General features: G+C 45.3%; 1 protein-coding gene across 1 annotated transcript in view; it reads left to right on the plus strand.

Annotated features, from left to right (window-relative positions):
- The first annotated feature begins 8,525 nt into the window (after positions 1 to 8,525).
- Positions 8,526 to 22,376, plus strand: part of LOC146859670 (embryonic protein UVS.2-like) — a 57,399-nt gene continuing 43,548 nt past the window's right edge. Inside the window, exons 1-5 of the mRNA XM_085643421.1 lie at positions 8,526 to 8,646; positions 15,610 to 15,634; positions 16,269 to 16,334; positions 18,115 to 18,255; positions 18,357 to 18,474. Of these exons, the coding sequence (XP_085499547.1) occupies positions 8,578 to 8,646; positions 15,610 to 15,634; positions 16,269 to 16,334; positions 18,115 to 18,255; positions 18,357 to 18,474 (419 nt within the window). The 5' untranslated portion in view covers positions 8,526 to 8,577. The remainder of the gene's footprint in view (positions 8,647 to 15,609; positions 15,635 to 16,268; positions 16,335 to 18,114; positions 18,256 to 18,356; positions 18,475 to 22,376) is intronic.

Consider the following 22,376-nt stretch of genomic DNA (forward strand, 5'->3'; position numbering starts at 1 on the left):
AATAGATGTTCATACACTCTTAATGAGATATCAATATTTAAGCTGAGGGAAATTCCTAAAGGCTTAAGGGTCTGGTTTTGCAAGAATTCGTTGTGCCGTGGATGGACGGATGTAGGTGGCCATGCCTGTATTTGGTTTGTACAGACAATGTCTAAATAAGGGCCGGATTTCTATGCCCAAATAAGGGCAATGTGAATTGTACCTATATCATGGCATAAATCGGGAAACCTATATACTGAATCTAAATCTGCACACAACATTATGACATCCTTTTGGCGGAGGTCGACTGACCCCCGCAGTTTGTACAGACATCCCCATAAGGCGAGGATGTAATACTTACTGCTTTTTCAGCACTCTTCCCTGATCAAGTTCAGTAGACTTATGCTGCTGAATGGACTCTTGTACTGACCCCTGCTTTATACGAGAACCATGTCAGATGGGATAAGGACTCTCCTTATCATGTTATATCAATAAGGTCCATCCTGCAACTGCAACCACAATACCCTATCAAACGATATGCTAAAGCACCTGTTAGAAAAATACTCTCCAAATTGGAGTATCAGGGAGAAATCAAACCCTGTGCCTCTCAAATGAATAACCCCCTTATTCCTGTTCTAAAACTGGATCAGTCATATTGTATAATATTATGAAAAAGCCATACACTCACTTCTGCAATACAGAATAGACAATGTATGGCACTTATTAATAATATAGTTTGTAAAATATACAAAACAACCTTGGATATTTCCAATGATGTTTCCAGTAACAATCTAACGCTGGAAAGCTAACATTGGACGGCCTTCTCCGCCATTGGATTTTAAATGATATATGAAAGGCTCCCTAAGGGCTATAAGAATTGCCCTGGGCTTTTACTTGCATGCATAGTGTCAATTGTACATGACATTGACCCAGATGTGGTGTCCTATGTAGATGATATCCACATTACTGATGATGGCTTGAACCCAGATTTAGAGAGAGTAGATCACATTACATTGGGATTCGCTGCACCTGGCTATAAGTTCAACTTTAAGAAATCTAATTCAGCTTTTCTAGGATCTGAACTTAAACACAAAGGTGAGAGTATTGCACCTCAATACTTGGAGAAGTGTGCACAACTGCAACTTCTTAATAGGTTAAAGAAATTACAAGCATTGTTAGGATTTCTTATTTTGGCAGAACATACATTCTTGATTATGCAAAACATGCAAAAACACTTTGTGAATTGATCCATCCTGATTTTTCTGCTTCACTTTGGACATCAGAACACATTGGTACAATCCGATCATTACAATTCGACTGACTTGCCACATGTCATTTACATACACGTGACAATAACACAAACCTCATCATCCTGGTGTTACCAGGTGCAATTGGATTTATTTATATCCCTTTTAATGAAACAGTACAAATGGCATATATATTCAAGTGGGGAAATGCGTCTTGGTTCCAATGAAAAATACTGACCGCAGTGCAGATGGCTATCATAAAAGAATGCTGCTTGCAGAAGGGAAACCAGTTATTGTTGTTATTCCTGTGCCAGCCTCAGAGGCTGTCACAAAAGCTAGCACTCCAAAACACCAATGCCATGCATCCTAGATGGATACATTGAGCTACATATTTAACAGCTGTTGATGTAGACTTTGTCTTTGACCCATCTTTACAGACTCAAGAACATATCCAGTATGAGAATGTTTATCCCATGCCTGCTTCTATCTTACCGATAGAACAGTATATATTGTTTACACTGATGGTTCAGCTCAACCTGCTATAGGTTCTGAACAGCAATACTCAGCAGTATGCACCACTGTTGTTGGAATGATGTAGGACGGAAACTTCCAACCACAAAACTCACACCCAGTCCTTGGGGAACTGTACTGCACAGTTGGGTCATCTTAAAGCATTGCTACTTGCACTTGAACATTCAGATGCCAGATTCCCCAAACTTCTTGTGTGTGATTCGTATTACTGTGTACCATCATTTAATTATAATTTACATTATTGGAAACAAAATGGATTCAAAGACTATAAAGACAACACAAACATAAAATGCTTTGGGTTAAAGTGCTAGACCTCAAGGGCAGGTTTCCATGGGCTCATGTAATATATACTTTAAGTCATCAGCATGTGGGAGCACACATTTTAGGGAATATTTTGGCAGATGCAGCTGCCAAAACTGCAGTTGCTACTGCTAATGATGCTGCAAATACTCTTTCTACAACAAGAATTGATAGTGATATCGTGGCTGCTGTTAATGCAAATAAAGACGGCACACCTAACTTAAAGGCTTTCCTTCTAAATATCCCTACCACTTGAAAGAACATAATATTCCCTTTGTAATTATTCCAGGGATTGGCGATAATATGATATCCAAATAAGATCACTGACTAGTTTTAGTGATAGCTGAACATGAAGATGTTGCTTCTGCACATGCTAGTGGCCACTATTTTTCTGCTGCAGTTACGTTTTTGGTGGCACGGTTTGTACCAACATGCCAAGAAATATGCCCTGTGTTGTGACATTTGTCAACAAATAAAGGCATCCACCGGGGCTCGTCTCCGGCAGACACAACCTTTTGGCTTTGTTCACTTTGACCATTGTGATCCACTGATTTTAGATACTGCATTCACATTTATTAAGTTGCTGCTGATTCTTGCTTGAAGTTCCTCTGGGTTTGACCACAGTGCTTGACTGATGCTCGAACTGTTACTAAAGATATGCAAGTCATTATCAGGACGAGTGCATGTGGTACACTCCACTTGGACCGGGGCCCGGCCTTTGCTTCCAAAGCTTATCGGGGTTCTATGGCTTCCCTAGGTGTACAGGTGCATTGTTCATCTTCATACCGGCCCGAGCGCAATTCTATTGTGGAAAGGATGAACCGTGACTTAAAGCAATCTTCAACAGCTAGAGTATTAGGCACAGGAAGTAGTTGGATCCATCACTGTGATGGGGTTCAGAGGAAATTAAATAACCTCCCCAAAAGATCTCTGGGTGGACCCTATACAAAGTCCTCTTTGGCATCAAAATGTATATTCCAGACCTTGACGGTCGAGACATTGTGACGGTGGCCACTCTCTTTGATGTAGATGATTGTTGTGCTGTCTTACAGGATCTACAAGACTTCTGTGACACCAATTTCAACAAGCAGTTCAAAATATCAGTCTCTGCAAGCACTGAGAAGAAACCATCACCTTCTGGTTGTAGTCCAGAAATTGGTGATCTCCTGCAAGTGAAAATGGCAGTGAAGAAGGAGTTTTGTTCTTCATACAGAGTGCCGGTGCAAGTCCTTGGAATTCAAGATTTGAGAACTGTTATCCTGCCCCCGCTTCTTGGTTCTCAAGACAATCATTTTGTCTCCATTGATCATGTAAAACTGCACCATGTGACCGATCCTCAATAGTTGGCCACACGGAGTCCTTGGTAGTTCCAACTCTAGTCTTGTTACCATACAGGAAATTCCTCTGCAACTAGTGACTCACACCAAAGCTGTTTCTCTATAGCTGGAGAGGGCACAGAATGCACCACACTTAAACCCTGCATCAGCATCCATCAACATGACTGGACCAGTTTATTGTGCCAGCCATAGGGCCACATCCAGATCACTGAAGTAAAGCAGTCTTGTAATTATCGGCCTCGGGGCATCCAGGATTGGGGCGAGGCCTAATGAGCGGTGTTCTTGCTACACAACAAATGTCACTCAACAAACAGATCTAAGCATACTGTGTTAGTGGATTTTGCAATTCCTGAGATGTGTAGGTTCCTGCGCCTACCTCGTGCCTCCAAGTCTTCATTCTTTATGGCCTCTGTTTTCAACAGTTTTTCCATTCTCTCCAAGTGATTTGAAGTGTGAGCAGCCCCGCCCTTCAGATCCGACACCTTCCCCTCTGCGGCATCCATTCTTTGTTTGTGGCGGTCAAGTCGTTGGCCCATGGTATCCAGTGATCAGGCCAGGGCCCCAAATCTACAATCAATAGCACAAAAGCCTGCCCTAAGTTTGGCCATTATGACGTTCGTGCCTACCAGTTTTTCTGTACCATGACCTCCCATGGCCCCACCCTCCGAGATGGGTGCATGTTTTACATGTCAGTGCTGGAGTACACTTGCAGAGCTATGTGCGTGTCAGGTACTGGAACAGCTGGAAGTTGTGCATGTCAGTGTCGAGGTGCATAGGCAAGCTATGTGTGCGTCCAGTACTGGAACAGCTGGAGGTTGTGTATGTCGGTGGTGAGGTGCACTGGCAGAGCCCTGTATGACTCCCTATGCAGCAAAAGATTGGGGAATAAAATAGGCACAAACCATTTCAGGATGTTTGTAAAGAAACATAGAAAGGCCAGGAGTCAAACAAAGCACCTGCAAAAAGACTCTATGCACCATTTAGGACAACAAGAAATCATGCACTACGAAAGAAAACAGAAGATATTCTACACTATGAGAGAAAACATAGTACACCGGAAGAAAACAGAAAACAGAAGCCACGATTATCTATGAAAGGAAAACAAAATATATCATATACTATGAAAAGAAGCATTTGCAATGCAAATAGGTCTCACATTTGTGAGTTAGAGCTATTGACGTTGTAAATGGCAATGTTTTTTACCTACACGTTTTATTTTTGGAGTGAATGTATGTAGTGTGCAAAATCCCTTGGAAAGGTACTGCACTTCGCAATAAATATATTGAAAAAGACGTAAAGTGTGGATTGTCTCAACAATTGCTTGGCACGTACCTCATGGGTGAAGTGCACACCGTGGTGCTTTACTAATGCGAAACTCATTAATAAAAGTAGTGCTTACTGACTAACCAACGTGATCAGGATCGGAGCATGGGACCGAATCCCGGTTTCTCTTTCATTTTCTAGACTATTTGACTGACTCTCCTGCGTCGTGGTTATCTCCCAAACACTGGGAGGCAATGAAGTTTGCCAAGGAGGCAGGGGCAGGGGGGCTTCGGGGGTACATGAAAATGTATTAATTGCCTAGTTGTCAAAGGTCGCCCGGTGCTATTAGTTAAAAGTGTGCAGATTTCATTAAGATATTAAGAGTACTTTACTCGCATCTATGAGAAAATCGACATTAACTAAACTAAATGCCAGCATGCGTGTCAGTTTTCACAGTGTTTTAGACAGTACTGGTTGCTTAGTTTCTTTGCATTAACGTTTGTATTTACTCTCTTACACAGCATCCAAAGTAAGTTACCTAACCCCAAAGCCCAGAGTTGTTAAATGACCCATAGAAGCGAGTGTTTACAGTTAAGCAAATGTGTCCAAATGTAATTTTGGTGGTGCCATGGAATGATCAGTCAATGAGATACTCGATGAGCAGGTATTTAACTACATGTGCAAAACATACGGTATTGTGGCTGCTGTTTGTTTGTACACAACCACCTCTCTGAATGTGTTTTTTAACACAGACCTCCATCTACCAGACAGTGCTCACAGAGGGGCAACTAAAGCACAGAATGAAATGTATTAATTTATCCTGAGTGTGAAGGCACCCGGAAGGCTTAGGTGCCTGCCCTGAGAGGGATCCCAGCGCTTCTACAGACTCTGCCGTGCTCCTCTGCACCAGCAGGGCACAGCTCAGAATCTGCTGCTTCTGCTAAGAATAGGTGAGGGGGATGAGGTTGGAGCATGCGGGAGTTCCCAGCAGATTTCCAGGTTATTGAAAGTGATGATTCTGATGTGAGGCAATGGAGACTGCCTTTGTCTGTTTGTCTGCACCAGTCTATTTCTCTACCATCTACCAGGCTCACTGTCATGTATCTATTCATCTCTCTTTGTTAGAGGTGCGCGAGGCAATATATTAATTAGCAGGTAGAGCCAGCCGGAGACGAGCCAAGCGTATACGAGCCAGTGGGCGAGCTGTGAAAATGATCGACATGTTAATCATACAGTAAACATGATGTAAATGTGCGATAATGTCTCTTCAGAATTCAAAAAAGTGCATTTCTTTAGCGCATCACCTCAGTACACAAGATTATAGCACTGAATTGAGAGGAAGTTATTAAAAGTGCTCGTTTTAAGCTTGAGTTAAAACACTGCTGCTCCACCCGCCTGACAACAATGCCATTTGGCAACTAAGAGGCGTCAGTTGCCATGCATACCCTGAATGTTGCCTAGAGTCTTATTATATTTAGAGCAATATTAAAATCTAGTTCATTAAACATGAAAATTTTTGTACAGCACGCATCTCGAACTTGCATATTTCAATGTGGTAATGATAAAGATGAAAACGGAAGTGCCGGCAGGCAAGAAAACATGAATGGGAGTGGGGGGCCAGGGGAGGGGGAGAGGTCACAGACTGAGGAAGGGGGTGGTGGGGTGGGGAGACAGAGAATAAAATAGTGTTAGGAGTAAAGGGGCAATAGCCGTGGAAGGACACAAATGATGGATGAGGAGGGACTAACAAGCCTCAAACTAATCGGAAGGCAGCATTTAAGACAAAAGCCAATGGGCTGACATTGGGCGGAGCTTCCACGAAGCTTCCACACTACAGTATATACTGCATGCCTTGCAAAATGACGGCAGCCCATTTGCGCTGCAACACTAGGCGAGACCTAAAAGAAAATAGTTTTAGGAGTAAAGGAGCCAATAACCGTGGAAGCATACAAATGATGAATGAGGAGGGACTAACAACCCTCAAACCAATCAGAAGGCAGCATTTAAGAGAAAAGCCAATGGGCAGAGAGTGGGCATAGCTTCCACGAAACTCCCACACTACAGTATATACTGCATGCCTCGCAAAGCTATCGCAGCGCATTCGCGCTGCAACGCTAGGCGAGACCTAAAAACTAGGATTAGGCAACATTTTAATGACCGCAGAGTAATTGGAATAATTTCAATAATTGCGCAGTACTCTTGTTATGCAAAATTGCTGAAATTACACAATTTCTCCAGATTGAGTAAGAATAATTTTAGGCAAAAATCCTACTGCAGGAGCACAGGAAGAAGAATCTATGCAAGAGTGAGTGGCTGGTTGATACTGCTGTGCATGTCCTATAGCATGTAGCACTATCGTTATTTTGGACACAGGAGTGTAGTTTGCATTAAGATAATAGCGCTGAATGCTGATTTAAACTCTTCCTGTAATTATGCAGAATTCCCAGTAATTTTGCAGTGATTACTAGTAATTATGATAGTTATGATTACACCAGTTACACCTACCAATCAAAAAACGGAACACAGCATGCTCAATGAAGGAAAAATAATGACTGGAGGTTAAAGAAGGTGGGTGGGCTCTCATACAATGTGGGAATTTCTTTATTAGGGAGATGTTGAGATTGAGATTGAGGTATGTAATTTAGGAAGGGACACTATATTCCTTTCGTGATGGTTTATGGTTGAATGTCCCTGGTGCCATCCTCACACTCTTCCTTCTGTCATTTCACTCTTTCTTCTATCCTTCCTTCCGTCTGACCACATCTCTTTCAATGTCCATGTAGCCTTCCACCCTTCTTTTCCTCACTCCGCCCTTCCTTTAGTTCAGCCTCCTACTATATTTTTCATCGACCTTTCCACCCATCTTTTCATCCTCAAACCCTGTCTTTCATACTACCACCCTTAGTTTCATCCCCCACTTTGCCTTTCATCTCCTGCCTTTCATCCTCCCACACTGCATTTCATCCCACTACTCTGCCTTTAATCCTCCTACTCTGCCTTTCGTTCCCTCACTCTTCCTGTCATCCTCCCACCCTTCCTACCATCCTACCGCTCTGCCTTTCATCCTACTACTCTGCCTTTCATCCTACTACTCTGCCTTTCATCCCACTACTCTGCCTTTAATCCTCCTACTCTGCCTTTCGTTCCCTCACTCTTCCTGTCATCCTCCCACCCTTCCTATCATCCTATTGCTCTGCCTTTCAACCTACTACTTTCATCCTACTACTCTGCCTTCAACCTAAAACATTGCCTTCATCCTACAAATTGTGTCTTTTGTCCACCAACTCTGCCTTTCGTTCCTACACTCTGCCTTTCATCCTCCTACTCTGCCTTTCGTCCACCAGCTCTTCCTTTCATTCTCCCTCCCTGCCTTCCATCTACAACTATTTAACTCTGATCCATCTACAAAGCTACTTAACTTTGCATGAAGAATTAAATCTACTCTTCAGACGCAAGTCCAGCTCATCAGATGCACTTTTTGTGTCTCCTGTGATCTTCTCCAATCCGGGTCTTTCGGTGCCTCGAGGACTTTTGTTGTTGTTTGAGGAGCCAAACCCTTGAAGGTGCGCCTGTGTCCAATCACAAATTCACCCTCTTACAGAAAGAAAACAGAGTGAAAGATTTTCAAACACGAATACATCACGGTGCAGGGTCTGTCATAGACCAAATTTACCACACTTAAAAGCTGCTTATTATTAACTCGGCTATGGCACCTCAGAGGCGATCCCAGGTCCTGCTCTCCAGGACAGACACACCGTGTGACCTGTGCAGAAAGAGGTATCTTCATTGGGGCTGAACGCTGATTGGAGGATGCTCAGCCTCTTCTGGGTATATAAAGGACTGGTCTGGGGTCAACAAAGCAACTCCCAGAAGGAATAAACTGTCCTCTGGTGACCTGAGCACTGCCCCAGAAAACGAGGATGGACAGTAGAGGATGGTCACTGATCGCAGTGAGCCTGCTGAGCACCTGCTGGAGCTTACCTGTACAGGTGAGACCCCTTTAAGAATGGTATATAGAGCTGAGTGCAGGTACAGGTGAGAGTTGCAGTAAAAGTGTTATATATGCTTCTGTGCAGTTGTAGACTGGTGAAGTGTACATCACTGTAAGTACACCTGTGCAGGTGAGAACCCCAGTAACTGTGTTATATATGGTTCTGTGTAGGTGTAGACATCACTTTAAGTACCCTTTGCAGATGGCAGGTGCAGTAACTGTGTTAAATATGTGGTTCTGTGTAGGTGTAGACTGTCAGGTGTGCATCACTGTAAGTACACCGATACAGGTGAGGCCCCCTTTAACAATGATATATAGCTCTGAGTGCAGGTACAGGTTAGAGCTGAAGTAACAGTGTTACATATGGTTCTGTGTAGGTGTACACTGTCAAGTCCTCACTCTGGGCCTGCATCCCGCCGAGATGTTCACGTCTCTGATTGGGCCATGTAATTCCTGGATCAAACTGAGCTCTTTGTAAGCAGTGGTCCTGTGTGGTTTGATATTTGTTGGCATCTTTACAACAGAATGGAGAAGTGTTACATTAAGCAAACATTACTAACGCCAGGCTTCTCCATTCTGAAAATGCAGGGATACGCCACCTTCAGAAGAATGCAGCGCACCCCTGTGTTTCCCCTAGTGCTGGGGCTTAATTCAGCTGCCTAGCGCCAACACAGGCACCCTTGCACCATAGTGCAAGGGTGTCTGCGTTGGGGGAAATGATTGTCTATGTGCAGGAAGGTCTCCCTACCGGCACATAAACATTAATTCATGGCATTTTGAAACTTCTATGTGTGCTGCTTAATTCAGCACACATAGAAATTGTACCTTCCTGCACATAACAAATCAAAGGCCTTTTGCTGTTTCTATGTGTGCTGTTCAATGCAGCACATAAGGAAACAGCAAAAAGTACGAGAAATAGAGCATTTTTCCTCGTTTCACCCCCTTAAGACCAGGTTTTCCCTGGTCATAATTTTGCGCTGCTCCATATTTACGCCGCCCGTGTAAAAATGGGGCAGCGTCATAATCAATGGGTGTTGCTGTGGAACGCCCACAGCAACACCCATTGCCCTCCCCTTTCACGCTAAGTATAGCGTGATAGGGTGGCTTATTTACAAGGCAGCATTAAGCCTTAACGCTGCCTGGTAAATAAGGCGAAGCCCTTATCGCTACAGGAACATCACTAAAAGTGACGTTCCTGTGGCCATAGGGGATTGTAAATATGCCCCTTAGTGTGGTGTTTACACGGTGTTTGTCTGGCTATTACACAATGTTCTCTACTTTCTGTGCCTGCACAATTTCTGCCACTTTTTACTGTCAAAAAATCTACCTGAGTTTAAATAACTATTTAGGCACAAGCTGCCATATGCGATTACCAAATAGCGATTTTTAAAGAATCTCTATTGGTAATTGCATTTCCTTATACATGTAGTATTCAAAATAAATTTTGCGATTCCTGAACATTAGCTAATAGCGATTCGGTATTTTGGAATTGCTATTAGCTAATGTGACTCCATTCATTCCTATGGGCCTACGGGCAACTTGAAGTTGATGGTAATTAGCGTTTCCTAAATGCACTGTTTGAATTTAGGAAAGGCTTGTTGCATCGCCTCTAGGGAATCGCAAATTGTGATTTGCTAAATGCAATCGCAATTTAGGTAATAGCAAAAAATTGCGATTACCTAATTTGCGAATGGAAATGGGTTCATGCATCAGAAAAGGAATTTTCCATTCGCAAACGGGCCAATTCTGCCAATCGGCCCGTTTGCGACCGTAAAAAAGGTTGATGAATGTAGCCCAAAGAGGAGTCTGCACCCACATCAGGATTAGTGCGGTCATCAGATGGTTCTAGTTGAGGTACCTCAAGGCCCACTCCATAGAGCCTTCTGTTACATTATAGTGAACTCTGTACATCTTCGGAGCCATCTGTGCTGCTGAAGGCCATTTGTTCTTGTGACACTTTCACAGAAATGTTCCTTCATCAGTTGTCAGTATCCAAATAGGTGCATGAAAGACAGACTTCACCCTTTACATTTGTGCAGACCTGAGTGCTTGGGTCAGGGGGCCAAACCATGCCAGGAGCCACAGTGTTTTACCACAGTATGGGCGCTTACATATGGATCCGCAGCAATATTGACTGTAAGATATCAGCTGCACAGTATCAACAAGGAAAGTCAACAAGGGGGCATTGGAACAGTAAATCTCCACTCCCCAATATACTCTTACCTTGTTGATACTGTGCATGGGGATGTCCTGCAGCCCACACCGTTGCAGGTGGAGGTTTGTTGTTTCGATATTTTGACATAAAGCCCAACCTACATCTTATGTCATGACTTTAGGGATCCCCAAAGTTCTAAAATCCTTATACTTACATTAGGTGATTAAAATGCCATTTTTAGGTCTCGCCTTGGCAGCGCACGCGCTGCATGCGCTGTCTCAGCGAGCCCTAAAGTAATCTGTATGTTGGCTTAAACTTCATGTAATCTGTTTTCTTGCTTGCAATTGGCTTACTTGTGGTATTGCTGTTGTTATCTCACTTTCTGTTGGCTGTCGGTCATTTGCTAACTTCCTTGTAGTCCCAATTCAGCGGCGCCTAACTACAGTGCTAATCCACTCTGCTTGCACTTCTTTTAATTGCCTGCAGTGTGCCATCTGTTTTTCACGCTGCAGTCTGCGTCTCACCTCCTTCCACTCCCCCTTGATTCTTCTGGCGCCCGGCCTCAAGCATGTCAAATCTGCCTGGAGACGCCGCTGGTTTATGGTTACTTTCTCTTTGTACTGCACGTGCGGCTAGATAAGGAAGTGTTTTGAACACAGTAGAGCCTCAAGGAATTGAACAGAGTGATAAAACACACAGCTATTAACAGAGAGTGAAAGGAAAGGAATAGAACGGACTTAATAGCATTGCTTACGATCATTTTCAATACTCGCTTGTTTTTTGTTGAATTGGTCCCACGCCGTAGACAACAGACATTGGAGGCAGGAGGGGGAGAGTGGGCAGCTTACACCAGCTGGCTCTGGCTCGCTGTTCCTGCCCCTCATGCTGCCTATGTCTGCTCCCTGCAGCTGCGAGCACTTTCACAGACCAGCCAGCCGCAGCCCTCCTCGTTTAATTTTAATTAGTCCTGCGCCGTAGATAGCAGGCATGGGAAGTGTGCGGTGAAGAGCGGGGCAGCTTTCCATATTCAAAAGACAGAATGTGAAAAGCAACCCGCAATTTAAATTAACATACAGTGGATAGTTCAGCTGCACGGACGTTTCGCCTTAATTCCAGTACACTAACATGAAATCACTTGTACGAACGCTTTCATGGTGAGTTTAATTTTCCTTTTCATGACAACTGTGAGCGCTTATCTGTTTGCTTTCCAGTGGATACATGGTCCATTGTGATCAGCGCAGTTGCGTCCCTACTTGTTTACAAACCACCCATCCCTAACTCCCTCGCATTCTTGGAATTCCTCTTCCCACGTGATTAGCCTTTGAGCCAGATATGTGGCCACATTAGCTTTACATGGAGTTTACAGACTTTCCCTGTCTGAGTCATTGTGAAGTGTTTGTACACTGCATGGTTTTGAACTAAAAAAGAAAAGATGGATAGAACTTTTGTTTAAAAAAAAAAACATTTGTTTGTCGAGTTGACAAACAAATGCTTTGATTTGTGAAAGCTCCCATTCTGTGCTTTCACTTTAATAGCGACCCCGCAACTTTGTTGAGATGAGCCCAGTCTAAAGAAAGTAGGCGGGCCGCCATGAAAGTGAAAACTCAGACCCCGGCACTTGTTTCATGTTGTATTCAACATTCAATGTCATCCTCTTGTAAACAAATCACCTCTGAGTGCCTAGTGTATCTGATTAAACAGCGGGAAATGGTCACGAATCGGAAGGTAAAAGGACCTTTGCTGTGCCTTTTTTATTCAGTTTCTATTACAGAGCAGAAAGCATTGTGCCAAAAATTGGTTACACCAGTGAATAGTTTTGTAACACGTCGCACCATTACATGCTTATTTCACAGAAAGGATAACAAGATTTCTAACCTGCAAATGATTAAAAAGTGAGACGGTCACAGGGGCATTTCAACAACAACCGGCGATAATTATCGCTAAGCGCACTTAGCGCTAGGCTAATTATTGCCGGCTAGCGTGGATTTTTATCGCTGAGATAGCGTGCCATTTGCAACTCTTATCTCAAAAGCAATAAAAATCCTCGCGCTAACTGCCTAACGTGAGATTATTGCTGGAAACCCAGCGATAATCTCACACAAAGTGGCGTTAGCTTGTTGACAGGGCCCCACAAACTTAGCCATGATATCCACCTACCATAGGATATCATGGCTAAGTCAGTCCTGAAGCAGGCGTAAGGAAAGTAGAGATAACAGGGGTTATCGCTACTTTTCTTGCGGCTATGCTTCATAGCGTGGGGCTTGATGATAGGAGAAATGTCGCTTAGCGACATTTCTCCTGTCATGTCAGGTCAGGAACGCCCACTTTGCATCTCATTAGAGATGCAAAGCTGGGCGTTAAGAATTAGTGCGCTAATGCAAGTTTTCACGCGTTAGCGTGACCTTGCTAATTAGGCGATAAAATTATCGCCGCTTTTCAGCCGAAAACGGCCGCTAAAGCGGCGATAATTTTCTATCGCCTCGTTGCTGATATGCCCCACAGTGTGTTGTTCAAAGGTACAACGCAAATAGAAGCTTCCAGAATAATACGGTAGAGGTGTATGTTTAGTGAAATCGTCCTTCTTGTCCTTGTGACATTGTCATTTATACTTGTAACTTGTCCACTAGAAACTGAACAGATGTTTCTAAGCAGTCATGCACCCAAGCATACACAAATGCTGCAGAAAGAATAAAGTCAATTAGTAAAGTCTGCACATCACAGAACCTCCACTGCTGAAACGGAGAGATATGGTTTGAAAACGATCTAGAGACCATAAAGAAGCAGATTTTATCATCATCCAAGAATGGCTGGTGCTGTTTCTGCATTACCCTGCTAATTATTTGCCAAGCCACCTTTTTCTGCAAAATAATTGAGAAAGTGAGTTAAGCGTCTACAAAAAACACATGCAGTTTCACTGAGGTATGAGCAGCAGGCCTATCAAGTCTATGACGACACCACACAACACGGTCTCCCACGCATCTTCACTGATGGAGTCCGAGAGTGTTTCCCCCCTCACCCTCCCCCTCGCCTTCTGATTTTGCACATCTTCCTAACGTCTGCTGCCTTCGGTTTGTTTTCCTTCCTTCTGCTTTCAGAGCCAGGTTGGGTTCATATGTTTTCAGAAAGTGTCAGCCTGGGCTCTCCTGCCCCTTCCTTCGGGTCCTCGTTAAACAACATTCAGTTGGGGGCGGCGCAATGCAGCAGCCTACCAAGGGGCAGATTTACAATAACTGGCGCATCCCTGCATATCAGCAGGGATGCGCCAGTTATTGTGCATCACGGCTCCGCCATCATGGATGCGCCGCATTTACAATGCGGCGCACCAAGGGGCAAAAACGGACAGATGCATGACGCATCTGTGCCGTAAAGGCGGCGCATTGCTGGAGTTGCGTCGCAAGCGTGACGTAGCTCCAGCAAGGCTCTGGGGTGCCCTATCTTTACAATGCTGCATCAATCCTTATGCCTGCTTCAAGCAGGCGCAGGGTTTTGACGCAGCATGGGTCTAAAAGTGACTGAGTGAAATCTTGTAGATTTCACTGAGTCACTTTCCCAACGCTGATGCGTCAAAACCCTGTGCCTGCTTGAAGCAGGCGTAAGGCTTGACACACCATGTTAGGGATAGGGTAGGTTGGAACAGTGCTGGAGTTGCGTCGCGCTTGCGACACAACTTCAGCACTGCGCCAACCTTACGCCGGCAGATACGTCACGCATCTGCTTGTCCTTGTCCATCGTGGCGATGCACCGCATTGTAAATGCGGCGCATCTGCGGTGGCGCAAGGGCAAACTTGCGTGACGCATCTTACCTGGAGCATCCATGCTGATTTGCAGGGATGCGCCAGGGAACATAAATCTGCCCCATTAGGTGTAAGCATACCCGAGTGCTTGATGGTATTTGTGACTGCATAGAATATGTGAAAGTATGACCCTAACACGCAAAATGTGGCTAGCAAGAATATAGTATTGTAATGTGTACTCTGTTTATGTTGATCGTTTTTCGTGTGATTGTGTCCTTTGGTGCTCCCTTATTTTTGAAATACATTTACTTTACTACCAATTCTTATTTTATTCTCCTTTTATTCATCTTCTCTTCCATCTTGCCTTTTTTTCGATATGCTGCTTTATTCCCCTCAAGTCCTGTGGTGTTTACTTTCGTGCACTCCCCCATACCAATCTCAACGCACTAGCCAGTAACCACTGAAACCCGACAAAGTCAATTGCTCCCACATTGCTGAGACCTATCGCGATATATGGGATAAAGTACCTCCATTGGCCGTAAATTTACATCACCTGCATTTGGTTTTCAGGGACGCGTTCTCGTCCTTCAGCCTCCCGCTTTTTTCAGTCAGAGTTACTACGTTTCATCAGTAACTTCCGTTCGCGTTGCCACATGTCTGTTACCCTCAGGGCATAGATAATGCACTGGCTCTTACATTAGTACTTTTTTCATTTTTCAGATACATACTTCCACAACAGAAAATACAATTCCACATAATTGCACTCTGATTTACAATCCCACTCCACATAATCCCAGTACACTCAATACCACAAAATTACTATCAAAATATTTCCACTGCACAGTATGCAAGATAATTTCACTACACAAATCCACGTCACACCCTACAGTTCCACCACACACAATTCCACAACTAACAATCTAAGCCACATAATTCCACTCCACATCACATACATCACTCCACTCCAAGCCAAAATACATGGGTTAAACACATTGTCATTTGCAACGCCAATACCTCTAACTCTCACAAATGCGAGACCTATTGCATTTCTAATGCTTGTTCTCTTTTGCAGAATGTCTATGAACTGGATGAAAATCGTAAGTACTTTTTAAATCGGGATATCTTTAAATTTGAGCATAGCTCCTGTACATAACGAAGCGCTGTGCCCGGGACGCGGCTGCATTGTGTACTATCTACGCAATGCGTTTAAATTGCTTTTTGTGGATTTACAAAGGAATAGATAGTAGGATGTGCCTGCGCGCCTTGTGCATGAACATAATGCTGCTATGAGTCGCAAGGTGTGAGGATGAAAGGAGGAGCATTCACACCACTGACTGCAAATGCAAAAAGAAGTTAACAAGATAGGAAAGTGAGAATGAGAGAAACACCGACAGTGGACTAAAAAACTCAAAACCATCGGCTGGTTCACTGAAATGGAGCGGTTTATTGATCGAACCGCTCCATTGTGTATTTACAACTGGTATTTGGGAAATTTAGAAAGTCACGCATTTTAAGAGCATCCGTCCCATAATAAAGATGGGCCTGCACATTTATCCTTGTTTGACACATATGTCCTGGCACCTGCAGGGTCATGCACATTCCACCCCTTCGTAGACACAGATGCACATTTGATTCCAGTGAATATTTCATCTTTTATAATTGATTTCTGAATCCGCCTATTCCTGTGCACCAGCAGCTGACGTGAAGCTGGGAATGTGCCTTCTCTTTCAGACACCGGGGATCCAGAGGAGCCCCTGACACCAGGCATCTTCGAGATCATCACCAAAGCGAACAAAGGTAAGAGAAAACCTCCGGCTTCTGGGCGCTAGACTTTGTTACATAAGATTCAACTGTGACACTGATCCGAGGCGCCTTTGAGACCAAGATAGAACCAAGAAAAGAGCAAACCTCAGGGTGTCTGGGCGCCCGACTCTGTTAAACAATAGTCAGCCGTGACCCTGTCCAGACATTTTCGAGATCGTCACCAAACAGAAGCAAAGTAATAGAAAACGTCAGGCCTCTTGGCGCTACACTCTGTTACAAGATAGTCAGCAGTGAGCCTGAGCCCAGGTGTCTTCACGATCATCACCAGAGACAACCAAGGTCCTGGACGCGGCCCTCTCTGCAGAGTCACTCCAGATCTGTGCCTTCCTCTGCCGTCCTTTTCTGAACTGGTTTTTGTTGGCTTTTAGGACTCGTTTCCTGCTGACCAGTGGTAAAGTGCTTCTGCTTCTCCCTAACACATGGTAACATTGGCCTGCCCCTAACTGTCACGTTTAATTTACTTGTAAGTCCCTAGTATCTGGTGCTGGGTGTACCCAGGGCGTGTACATTAAACTCTACTTCGGGGCAGCAGCACTCCTTGTGGTACCCACTAAAGTAGAGCTTTAAACATGTCTCAGGCCTGACACTGCAGCCTGTAGAGCAGATTGAAGCAGCCATTTACACCTGGACTCAATCCAGAACCACTGGCTCGTATTTGACAAATGCAGAATATCTGGGAACAGATGCCACCCTTTTAGAAACATACAGAGGAGCGGAGTAACACACTGAAAAAGAAATGCATTCTGGGAAATAAAGTCCTCCCCAAACACATTTAAAATTCATAGCATAGAAACATCTGGCAACAACATACAGGTATGTATCATATCATCATAACAGAACTATTATTATTAATCAAAGCATATGATTGGCCCACACTGGTAAATATTCTAAAGCATTGTGCCCTAAGATGTTGGACTTGTAGTGCCATATATGTTATATAGACATACTGTATACCTTTTGGATGAAGCTGATGGTGTGGGCTAATGGCCGGGATTACAAGTCGTGAGGCAGGTTTTCTACCATACGGAGCATTTACCTACTGCTCTCAGGTACGCCAGTGTGCGCCCGTCCTAGCCATAACGACAGGTTCATCCAGAACATATACTGTATATAAATTATATGACACTTCAAATCCAATATCTTAGGGCACGGTACCACACAGACACACACTCTCACTCTCACTGTCCCTATATGAGTAGACAAGGATCTCCTGATCCTGACGAAATGCCAAGTTCCCTCAGACTATGAAACGCATGAAACATGTTCACCCCTCTCACTTCACCCACACTATTTTGAGCTTGAGAGGCCCAGAATAGCCTTCTCTAGCTACGACTCTTTAGTTTCCTGTTTTAACCGTAGCATAAGGACCCAGCTAAAAAAGAATCCTGTGGGGTCCCTGTAGCATTTTTTATCTTGCACAAGCCTTTTTTCTCCACCTCTACTCATACCTCTTCTAACCACACGCCCCTCCAGCCCTTCCATCTCACATCGGCAAAAAGAAAAGACCTCTGGCGAAAAGCCACCTTACGGGGCTCGTTGGGCATTGCAGCGCCAGCCCAACGAGGAGCTGCCCAATGATGAAGCATGACACCACTTGGGGTGTTTAAGGGCCCTTGCTCCTCATGGAGTAGCACCCCATTTTTCCTTCTTATCTTTACACCTGGACTACCCTCCTTCTCCACCCCATTAGGAACTGCATACCCTTGTTCTTTCAATCGACACTGACTACTATCTCTGTGTTTTACTGTTGTAGGTAGCTCTCAGCTGGTGCATGAGGGGGACATTGCCATTCAACCAGGCCGCAGTGCCAGGATATGTCCAAACAACAGCTGCTTCTGGCCTAAATCCAGTGACGGGACAATCCCTGTGCCCTACACGCTCAGCTCCAATTTCAGTGAGTTCACTTTTACAGCAAGGCTCAACTTTGTCTTTCATAAATACCTTTCAATTTGCTTCACCTAATGTCATCCTCTCCATTCCTCTGTTGTCCCTCAGGTGCCGAAGATGTGGATGCCATCACAGATGCAATAAAAGAGTTTGCAACAGTGACCTGCATCCGCTTTGTGACCCGCACAGCGGAACCAGATTACCTCCAGATCCTGCCTGCAGATGGGTAAGAGCATAGAACACCCTAAGGACTGACTCCACATTCAGGATCACACCAGGTACAGCTCCTTCGGAGAGACTCATTACCTCCAAGTCCTACCTGTGGATGGGTAAGAGCAAAGGGCACACTATGGACTGATCCTACATTCAGCATCACACCAAATAGGGCTCAATCATATATATTAATCATTACCTCCAGACCCTAACTACGGATAGAGAAGAGCACAGGACACTAAGGATTTATCCTACATTTAGCATCACACCAGATAGAACTCCATCAGATAGACTTGTTACCTCCAGAACTTGCTTGTGGATGGGTAAGTGCAAAGGACAACCTTAGGACTGACCCTACATTCAGCATCACACCAGGTACTGCTTCCTCACATAGATTCATTAACTCCAGGCCCTGCCTGTGGATGGGTAAGAGCGCAGGGCACACTAAGGACTAATACATTCAGCATCACACCAGCTACTGCTCCATCAGATAGACTCAGTACCTCCAGATCCACCCTGTGGATGGGTAAGAGGAAATGGCACCCTGAGGACTGATGCTACAGTCAGCAACACACCAGACAGGAGTCAATTACATAGACTCTGTGTAATCTTTCCTGATTGTAACAGGACAAGACAAAGTAATGTGCATGATCACTAGCTCACATAGGACCGAAGGTAGAAAACCTTGGGCATATTTATTAAAATAGGGGTGCAGGGCAGAGCAGCAAGTCACTCTGGCTGCGTTGCCCTGCGTCACTGGGAAAGGGCAGGAATGTTCCATATTTAAGCAATACGGCACATTCCTGTCCTTTCCCCCTGTGCTGGTGCAGTTGCAGCAGCCTAGCACCAATGCAGGAACCTTTGCACCATGGTACAAGGCGTGCCTGTGCTGTAAGGAGGATTGTTTTTTGCAGGAAAGGGCACCAAGATCAGCAATTGCTCAAACGGCACCATCCCCAACAATAGCAATATCCAGAGAAAATCCCCCAAAAAGGCCAGCTGGTACACCCAAGAACTCAGAAGAGCGAAACGAGACAGCAGACATTTGGAGAGGAGATGGCGCACCAGCAAGGACACTTCTGACAGGGCAGCCTTCAAGACCTCCCTCAACCTTTACCACCACCTGTTCAAAGCAACAAAGAAGACAGGCCTTGTGGATGCATCAAAACCAACGCCAACAACACCAAGGAAATGTTCAGCCTCTTTAAGGAATTATCCAACCCAGCTGCTAGCGAAAATATTACCACACCCTTACAGTAGCTGTGCGATAACCTTGCCCACTTCTTCCACGACAAGATCGCAGCTATATTCAGAAACTTCGAAACCACACCTATGGACTTCCTCGACAGATATGCCACTACCGTAACTGACACGAACGACACACTGACCACCTGGAAAATCCTCTCCACCCAGGACACCACCTCCACCATGAAATCCATCCACTCAGGAGCTCTCACAGACTCATGCCCGCACAACATCTTCAACCTCAGAAATCAAGGGATTGGGCAGGAACTCGCCACCCTACTCAACACCTCTATCACCACCGCAACATTTTCCGATGCCTGGAAACCTGCTGAAGTCAGACTACTATTAAAAAAAATCTCTGACAACCCCAGCTAAGTCCGAAACTACTGGCCTATCTGCCTGCTCCCATTCCCAGAAAAGTTACTGGAAAAGATCATCAATAATCAACTCATGACACACCTGGAGCAGAACCAGCTACTCAACGCCTTCCAATCCAGCTTCTGCAGCAATCACAGCACTGAAACGGCGCTGATTGCATCCATGGACGATATCCAAACCTTCCTCAACCAAGGAGGGCATGTTCAGATGGATCACCCCCTTCCTCACCGGACAAACCCAGAGGATCCACCCCCTACCTTTCACCTCTGAACCCAAGAAGATCACCTGCTGTATCCCCAAGGGCTCATCCTCCAGCTCCACACTCTTCAGCGCATATATGACCCAGCTGGCCAAAATCATCAGATCTCACTGTCTCAACATAATTTCCTATGCAGATGACACCTAACTCGTCCTCTCATTCACTCACCAGCAGAACTAACTTCCACTGATCCATAACAAACGTCGCCGACTGGATGAAGAACTACTGCCTGCAGCTGAACACAGACAAAAATGAAGTACTGATCTATATCAACAGCAGCAACACATGGAAGAACTCCTGGTGGCCATCAGATATAGGACCTGCACCCACTATCTTCAACCACGCCAGAAACCTTGGAACCATCACTGACAAAAAGCTCACCATGAAATCACAGATCAACGCTGACTCCTTTGCCTGCTACCTCACTCTGCGCATGCTACATAAGATCTTCAAGTGGATACCCCAACACACAAGATGCACCATTACACATGCCCCCATCACCATCCCACTGGACTATGGCAATGCCCTCTACACAGAAATCGCTGCACACCTCCTACAGAGACTACAGACCATACAGAACGCCACAGCAAACTCATCCTCACCCTTCCCCCATGAACCCACATCAAACCCCACCTCAGGCAACTCCACTGGCTCCTTGTGCACAAGAGTTGCCAATTCAAGCTGCTTACCCACTCACTCAAGGCTCCACACAACCAAGGACCCACCTACATTAACCATTGCCTGAACTTCCACCAATTGTCGAGAATTCTACGCTCCACCACTTTTTCACTTGCCCATATTCCCTGCATCTACCAACGCAGAAGTGAAGGATGCTCCTTCTCCCACATTGCAGAAAATACCTGACACAGCCTCCCCAGGCACCTCCGGACCATCACCTTACTTCTGGAATTCCAAATGGCCCTCAAGTCCTGGCTGTTCAAATAAGCCTCCGGACCTGCAAGCGCTAGGATACCCTATTGGGTGATTAGCTGCGCTTTATAAATCCTGATTGATTGATGAGGGGGGGCTATCGTTTAGCATTGTACCTCTACAGGAAATCAACCACAGACCCAAGAGCACCCCAAAAACGGACGCCGCTGGAGCGGTCTGCCATCTTGCCTGCCATGGAGGCCTCCGCGGCCGGCATAGACTGCGAAGGCCGGTGGCCTGGGACCCTGTCGGAGGTTGGGGATTTGTGGCGAGTCTGCACGTGGACCGTCGAGAGGAGAGCGGACCTCGGGACGGCAGCGGCTCGTATTAAGATATGGGTGATGCTGACCTAGTGGAACGCTGTTGGTGCCAGATCGGGCATTCCTCTGCCATCTGGGTCTCGGGGCCCGCCTGCCACGTGAGGAGGTGAGTCGCTGGTGAGGGCGGGGGTGGGCGGGGGTCCCCCCCACTGCGGGAGAAAGATGCGGAGCTGAAGCCGGGTGGGGGAAGTGGAGACTTTTCTGGGGCCGAGACAGGCCGAGCATCGATGGAGGCCTTATGAGACCAATACCAACGAATCGTCGCTTCCTGAAATGGTGGCCGGCCCCTCCCAATGTAGGCAGTGATGACAGAGCCGAAAGTGAAGCACTCATTACACAAGGCCCCCCAGAGATCTCTGCGTCCCACATACTTACCATTCTATCACAGAGGTATGTTGCAGGGCTGTGCTTTCTTCTTTCAGGACTTTCAGGCACCTGCTCTGTTTTTTTCGGCTTGCCTGACCTGAACATGGCGGCCGGATACGAATACAAATTTTAATCTGTTCACCTAAAAGGGGCTTATATGAACAGCAGCTGCCCCTCTATGCTCTTAGGACAATATTCTCCCTACCAAGGAGTCCATCAACTCTTCTGGTCTGAAGTAGGGGTTGTTGATGTACCGAAGCCTCACAGGGCCATGCCTGACACTAATATGACAGCCATGCACAAGATGATTTGATCTGAGCTCTTGGCCAATTTAGACCTACTCGTGCCTTCTTGTTTTCCTAGATGGATTCTGTCAGGGCTCTGCTGTTTCTCGAGGTTGCCACAACAATCTAACTC

Source organism: Triturus cristatus, chromosome 3_1, assembly GCF_964204655.1.
Source record: "Triturus cristatus chromosome 3_1, aTriCri1.1, whole genome shotgun sequence".
Taxonomy (NCBI): Eukaryota; Metazoa; Chordata; class Amphibia; order Caudata; family Salamandridae; genus Triturus; species Triturus cristatus.